The following is an 8187-nucleotide window of genomic DNA, read 5'->3' on the forward strand; positions in this document are numbered from 1 at the left end:
CTTGCGTTTTATTCACTCACTTTAACTCGTCGCGAAGAGGTTAAGTATATTAAATCGCAAAAGGTAATATTTTATTAAACTGACTAGATATACTAGGCAGTAAATGCAGGTACATAATTATACCCACATTAATTTATACATACCTTATTATTCTAAGGGACGTACTTGCATATTACTTTTTTGTGACAACCCTGATACATTTCCAGTGTCTAGACGATTGTCGGCATTTCGCGCTCAGACAAAGAACATTAATTAACCACTGTACATTTTCTTACACTGTGACATTAGTAAATAGTATATGTCGGTCCATGACGCCCTGTAAGGGCACACAACAGCAACTAATTAAACCTCTAACTAAATCTAACATTAGTTATTGCGTTTCTAGGCCATACCGTCAGCATATAATGGCCTGCATTTGAGCATTGAGGATCACCGGTAGGTACTACACGGCGCTTAGGCAGATCGTAATTGAGATCTGTAATATTATATCCCAGATCTATTAATCTTATTACACCGCACTAGGTTAGGATAGGGTCTTAAAGGATGGATGGGGAGGAACGGGGAGCGTCATGGTTGAATGTCCGCGATCCCATGGCGCTCCCAAAACGGCAGAGTGGAGTAACGCCGATGTGTTTTTAGTGGATATGCTAAGTAAAGAGAGTCCCACATAACTTTGCCACGGAAGTATGCATAAAGCATTTTCACATCGCAATAAAAAAAGGGTAGTGTAGGTAGGTACTTGGAATTTAAACTAAGTTTAGTCAGTAGAGTACTGCAGGTAAACCAAAGTTTGTTCTTGCCTAAATCTTGAATAAGGACACGAACGTCCCTAAAACTGGCTGGATTTATTTAAACAAGCGGTATATCTACTTCGAGACTGATAACTACATAATTAAAGCGGTAAAAGTCGTGAGAAAATTGTCAGAAGTTAAAACTGATGCGATCTGCAGACATTTAAGTAACAAAAGTTTCCGTAAAACATTTTGGAAGCCTTTGTAGTTTGTCTTTTGGGAACATTTTAATGAAGGCTACAATAACCCGTATTCTCTCACACGCATGGTGTAAGTGGTGTAACCGCGTTAATGACGTCATTTTGTTATGTATTAAGCTGAATGTATGAGGTACCGTAATATTTATTATATATAGAAAGTACTTTTAATCGGGCGCAGCCGTTTTTCCTTCCGGATTATTTAAAACGAACGAACGCAGTGGAAATGGAAGGCATGGTCCCGCAGACGCCCGCAGTAGAATACTTTTTAGTCAGTAGGTATATCTAACATTTTTGAATGAGTCATTTTTGTGTAAGTATGTATTTATTTATTTTGGGGATCTCAGAAATGCTTACCGATCAGTGGCAGTTATTTTTATCGATACTTTTTACCCACCTTCCCGACGGAGGGTTATTAATACCTACAGAAAACTGAAATTATGTCCGTCAACTCAGCAGGACCATGAAAATCTTGAATTATTTCAAGATTTCGAACGCGCTCGTTCTAGACCAAAAATGTTGCCAGTGTCGGAGCCAGTGTCAATCAAATAAACTTTGCAGACAACAACTAACAACAGCAAGTCGATCCGTTCTTCTTTTTATGGTCAACTAGAGCGGTCACGAAGCAATCTGCGTTTTGTGAGATTTGCTTATCGACCGACATGCTAAATTTATGGTTTCGTGCCCATTGGTCTTCATGAAATTAGGACGATATATTTTATTCTGGTTTAGCCTGAAAAAAACTTATTTTTTATATAATGTCTTCATCCGTATTTTTTCCTTTCAACTACCTTTGTATTATGCTACTTTTATACTTAGTGGTTTTAGTGTGAGATTAAGGCGTGGCTGCCGGTCCCAATACTGAGTAGCACACGCACATTAGTATACTTCACAACATTTATTGTTATTATTATTGTTGGTACGGATTTCTGATCAAGTGCCTAAGAGGACCCGGTCATTTGAAAGGCATTTATCTATGGACCGAAGCCAACATCAAGATGCCTTTGCTACAATATAATATGATAGTGAAATGAGCGCAACTATGAAGATCTTCCTCTAAAAAAACTACTTAAGAGTCCGCAGCAAGCTTGATTCTCCATACAAATCGTAGTTACGTCCTTATTTTAAAATAACAAGTAGCATCATCATGATTTTTTGTAAATACAATGAGATAAGGCATATCTAGGGCCTGAAATTAGTTTATGACTCTTGAAATGGTATTACAAAGAAAATAGAACGAGTACAAGTTTTGCATTTTAAGAGCCAAAAACCCTGTGCAGTTCGGTTAAATACTACGGCCAAAATATAGTTCAGATTGAAGTCAAAACCTATTTCCGGCATCGACTAAACTATGTAGTTTCATAAGAAAAAGCATTTTTCCGAAATGATTTTGTGGTTTTCAAATGAGAACGAAACTACGAAAATCAGTAAAAAAACTATACATTTTTATGCGAATCTGCAGCGAATCACTCTAGCGCGGGGAACGGTACGGGGGAGGGCGGTACGCGCCGCCCTTTGTCCTTGGTTTACGCTGGCCCTGCGTGTGCGTGCGTCGCTCGTTAGTAGTGACTCGTCAGCTGTGCGCGAGAGTTACGTAATATTATTTTGGTGAATTCTCTTCGTATCATAAACGCGATCTAACTACTTACGACTTGGACTGATAACGGATTTGATATTTCTTGGTGATACTGGTGGTGTGTGTGCACATACTGTTCGACGACCTTGGCTTTCTTATATGGACTTTGCATTTTTATGTTACAAAAATGGATAAACAGGGTAAGTACCTACCTAGATGCATTTTAGTCAATATTACCAAGTACTTATAAAAAATGGGTCCATATATCGGCTCGCATACTGACAAACGATGATTTGGACAAAAATAATTATGGTTTTACTAGAAAAGAGAAAAGAGTACCTATGCGAACTATGGCGCTCCCATAAAAAATAATTATTAATGTTCTTGTTTCCAGAAGTGAAAAGATCATCGAAGACAAGATTATGGTTATCGGCTCGTAGGAAAAAAAAAGGACCGGCTCGTCATAAAAAAGAAAACATTAATCCTAATAGGTAAGTTATAACTAGGACAGTAGCGTAAGATTTTTCTTCCTTGTCCTCTATTACAAGCTTTTATTTAGTTTCACCTGTCCCGATATTTGTCTGTAATCAAATCTTGCATTCGACCAACTTCTAGCAGTCGGATTGACTTGAAATTTTGCATAATTATGTAAATTGCGTGACAATACAATAATCTGGTAGCTGACATCCTGGTAGTCCGGCCAGAATCGTCTCCGAAGGACGGAACTCTTCAACTGTTACAATGTTATCGACTTGTTTTTGGTATAGGTACAAAATAAATGTAGTTTGGGTAACAATGCTAGTAAAGTCGACAAAAAGTACAGTCAGCAAAAAAGCTTGTATTAAAAATGAATTTTCGTACTCGTACCTTTATTTATTATTTTTGTACGACGTAGGTACACCACACAAACTTGTTATTTCACTTATACAGGTCATAGCACTGTAATAGCACATTGTGTATTAGGGCGGTAAGTAAGGTATTACGAACGAAGTATTACCTCTGGTAGTCTCTGTTATTACTTTGACTAATGGCGACTGACGTCATTTCACCATGTATGTATTTTTCACATGTGCAGTACGCTTGGCACCGGAGAGCATGCCAGTGAGCAGTCTGATAGTGATAACAATACCGATCCTCCACCTCAACCTCTAAATTTAAGCAGGTTAGTGTTTTTATTATTATTTTTACTAGTTTACAATCTTTTATTTAACTTGCAATGTATGTACCTATGTACTCGTATGTATGTATGTGAGGCTCAAATCCTGCGAGTTGAATTTGACTCAGTTTCAGTGGTCGAATTGACTTGAAATTTGGTATACTTATGTGAATTGCGTGACAATACAATAATCTGGTAGCTGACATCCTGGTAGTCCGGCCAGGATCGTCTCCGCAGGACGGAATTCTTCAACGGTTAATGGCATCGACTTGAAATTTCGTATGATGTAGTTTAATAGGTAACAATGCTAGTAAAGTCGACAAAAAGTACAGTCAGCAAAAAAAAAAGCTTGAACAGATTTTTTTTTTTACCAAAAACTTATTTCACAGCTACTTACGTTTTTCACTTGTAGTTTTATTTTCGCTCTTGACTGCAACTGCACTGAGACTAGTACCTACTCGTACCTATATTGACACGGCTATTAAAGATGATTTCAGTTTATTATCTTGATCGATGTACACCGCACTTCTGTTATTTCACTTATACAGGTCATAGCACTATAATATCCCATTGTTCATTAAGGGCGATAAGTAAGGTATTACGAACGAAGTATTACCTCTGGTAGTCTCTGTTATTACTTTGACTAATGGCGACTGACGTCATTTCACTATGTATGTATTTTTTACATGTGCAGTACGCTTGGCACCGGAGAGCATGCCAGTGAGCAGTCTGATAGTGATAACAATACCGATCCTCCGCCTCAATTTCAAAATTTTAGCAGGTTGGTGTTTTTATTATTATTTTTACAAGCTTTTACCTTGCAATAGTTGCAATGTATGTACCTATGAATGTATGTGCAGGTAAAATCTTGCGAGTTGAATTTGACCCACTTCTTCCACATTTGGTACGGAAAAGTAGTTTGGATGAAAATGCAAGTACAGTCAGCAAAAAGCTTGTATTAAAAATGTAGTCGCGCGCACAATATGGCACCGAAAATCGAAACGTATTTTTTGCATAGCGTCACCGCGTTAGAAGTTTTCTGTAGTAGTGTACGCCTCATAATGCAGTATCAAATATTTTTATTTCACCGTATACTCTGATTTAACCTTGCATGGTATAAATATAACGTAACTTTTTTTTTCCTTTCAGAAATTTGAGTCCGAGTACTCCGTCCTCGACACCATCATTACAAATTGAACTTGATCATGATAGCAATGAGGAAGTCGTACGTAAAATGACAGGTCGACGAATTTTCAATGTTCAATATTTATTTGAACAAATGAAGGCTGTGGATCATAGTCCATTTAATTGCAGCTTTAAAGATATGGATTTTGTGAAGGAGTCGAGAATCGGATTCCAGTCAACTTTTCTTTTCAAATGCAAAATGTGTGGCAAAAAAGAAGCATTTAATAATGAAAAACTAGAGTCTAAAATTAATAAAAATGTTGTTCAAGCAGTCGTATGTTCGGGTAGTGGCTTTTCCCAATTAGATGAGCTTTGCGCTCATTTAGATATGCCATGTATAGCGGAGAAAACATTTGGGAAAGAGAATTTGTTGCTTGGGGATGTTTTAAAAGATATCTCTTTGAAGAGCATGTTTGAGGCAGGACTCGAAGAAAAACAAATGGCAATTGAAAAAGGAAACGTAGACGCTGATGGCGTTCCCTACATCACAGTAGTAGCGGACGCATCGTGGGGAAAAAGATCATATCGTACCAGCAATTATAATTCATTATCCGGGGTAGCGTGCATTATTGGGTATGAAACTAAAAAGGTTCTCTTTTTAGGAATACGGAATTCTTATTGCTCTGTATGCGCTGTTGCAGTAATAAAAAGATTGAGGTCAAGAAACATAAATGTTTTAAAACTGGTCTGGTAGCTCCACAGCAATGGAAGCCGACGGTGTAGTAGAAGGTTTAAATGCAGCATAAATATGCATGGCTTGAAATACACCAAACTTATGGTGATGGCGATAGCAGTGTCATGAGTGCTTTAAACGAAGCATTGCCATATGGCCACTCCACTGCTATACACAAATAGAATGCAGTAATCATTTATTACGAAATTATTGCACTAAATTGAGAAATTGACAAAAAAAACTGAAAATAAACAAGGACTGTCCCTATTATCATGAGGAAATGCCTAAATGATAACATATTGCGACTACGAAAGGCAATTAAAGGAGCAATAGACTTTCTTCGAAAATGGAAGGGAAACTTTTACTGAGAAAGTAAATGAATTAAAAAAGACCTACGAAACGGGCCTTGCCACGTTTTTGGTGAGCATGCCAACTGCAAAACATATTTGTAATGGCCCGAAACCAGGCGAAGAAAACTTCATAGGCCAAATGAAAGATTGTGGCTTGTGGTATGACATATACACCGCTATATAGTCCTATTTTAAACAATGCCGAAAGTCTCCTTATGGGGCAAACAAACAATATTGTTGAGCAGTTTAATGCACTAATCGCAAAATTTATAGGAGGCAAACGAATAAATTACTCCCTTCGTGGATCTTATGAGTCCCGTTGCTACGCAGCTGCTACAAAAAGAAACACCGGGAGTCTTGTAGCAACCATGAGTAAAGTATTAACAAAAAATGAAGAACTGGGACTTACACGCAGAAGTATGAGAAGAGCAGGCAGAAAAGGCGAAAGAAAATCAAGCCAAGACAAAAATCAAACGAAGAAAAGAAAACGTATCGCAGGACCCGATGAACATTACGGTGATATCGAAAAAAAACCAGATATGGAAGTTGAGCACTACGAAAAAAGAAAACAAGCACTCTTAGCAGACTTTTCAAAAGTAAAATAGAACTTGAAAATATCCAAAAGATACCGTTGGGCAGGCAACGAACCCTGAATGGATCAAACAACGAAAAAATACGCCTTACTGCGTCAGTGTTTGGTCAAATATGTAAGAGAAGAGCTGCCACGTCGTGTAAAATATTATAAAAACACTCTTATATAGCATTTAAAGGTAGCGATGCTACTAGATACGGCAATGAGAATGAGCCATCGCTTTAAAAGAGACTGAAGCTGCACTAGGAGTGCAAGTATCACCTTGTGGTTATACATCCTCGAGGAACACCAGTATTTAGGCGCGAGTCCCGACGGAGTCATAGACGAAGAAACAATTGTGGAGATCAAAATGCCCAGCTTCGGCGGCAAATATGACGCCAACAGAATATTTAAAGAAAAATTACTTTCTGTGTGTTGGACGAAAGTGATCCTCAGAAAAAAACTGAAGCAAAATCACAACTACTTTATCAAGTACAAGGTCAGTTAAATATTACAAAAAAAAGATACTGTATCTTCGTGGTGTGGACTCCAAAAGGCATATTATTCGAAAAAATCGAAAAGGATACAGGATTCGGAGAGCATATTTAAATAAATTGAGAAATTTTACATGGAAGCATACTACCTGAAATTATAGATCCGCGTCTACCTAGAAAGTTACCGATACGAGAGAGTTCTTAAAATAAGCGAATTTCATACTTGTATGTATTAAAAAATAAAACACAATATGTATGACTTTTTTTATTTTATTCAATACACCCAATCTTCAATGTGTCCAATCAGTTGATGTTGTAGTCTATAGATATATATACTTTTCACTTCTCATGCTCGTAAAGTTCGTTTTTATGCTGAGATTAAGCGACATAAAATGACTTTTTATGCTCTAGTGCATAAAATAAAATCTTTGTCTAAGCCAAGCTAATCAGGTGTCAACCAGCCACAAACAGAAAATTTAACTTTTTTATTTATTTATAATAAAACTAAAAATTAACCAAATCAATCAAAATAAATCAATAAAATAAAAAAATAGAATTATGTAATATAGTAATTCATGAAAAATAAAAGAAACATAGTAAGTGAACCATTGTTTCCACTGTTGCTATTTCCTCGAATTAATCGAAGTAAAAAGCAGTGTAAAACTCGAGCATTAAACCATTTTTCCCTCGACGTGTCTATCCACCCTCGCCGTACCGGAACGAACGTCTTAAAATCGTAAAACGTCGTAAAATTGGCTCGTTTTATGCTCTTGTTTACAATCGACTATTTCACTTTCGCTCGTAAAGTGCGTCTTCATGCTGCATCTAGGCAACATACAATACTTTTTTGCTCTAGTGCATAAAGTAGAATCTTCGTCTAAGGTCAAGGCAATCAAGGTGTGAAACCACAAACAAAAGAGTTTCTACATATTTTTTTATTTTTTACACCTAAAAATCAATCAAATCGATGAAAAAATAAATCAATAAAACTAATATAGTAAAGCATGAAAAAAATAAGGTACAAAATAAGTGAACATTTATTTTTACTATTGCTATTCATTTCTTCGCAAGCGAAGTGAAAAGCAGAGTGTAAAACTCTAGCATTGAGCCCATTTTCCCCTCGACGTTCTATCCACCCTCGCCGTGGCTCGGTTGCTATATAAACGTCTCGGGTAAAATTGCTCGTTTTATGCT

The 8187-nt window shown here is 36.9% G+C and overlaps 1 protein-coding gene across 1 annotated transcript in view; it reads left to right on the forward strand.

Annotated features, from left to right (window-relative positions):
• Nucleotides 1-2472: 2472 nt before the first annotated feature.
• LOC141428605 (uncharacterized) overlaps nt 2473-8187 on the forward strand; it is a 6766-nt gene continuing 1051 nt past the window's right edge. Inside the window, exons 1-4 of the mRNA XM_074088606.1 lie at nt 2473-2764; nt 2959-3055; nt 3640-3726; nt 4415-4501. Of these exons, the coding sequence (XP_073944707.1) occupies nt 2752-2764; nt 2959-3055; nt 3640-3726; nt 4415-4501 (284 nt within the window). The 5' untranslated portion in view covers nt 2473-2751. The remainder of the gene's footprint in view (nt 2765-2958; nt 3056-3639; nt 3727-4414; nt 4502-8187) is intronic.

Source organism: Choristoneura fumiferana, chromosome 6, assembly GCF_025370935.1.
Source record: "Choristoneura fumiferana chromosome 6, NRCan_CFum_1, whole genome shotgun sequence".
Classification (NCBI taxonomy): Eukaryota; Metazoa; Arthropoda; class Insecta; order Lepidoptera; family Tortricidae; genus Choristoneura; species Choristoneura fumiferana.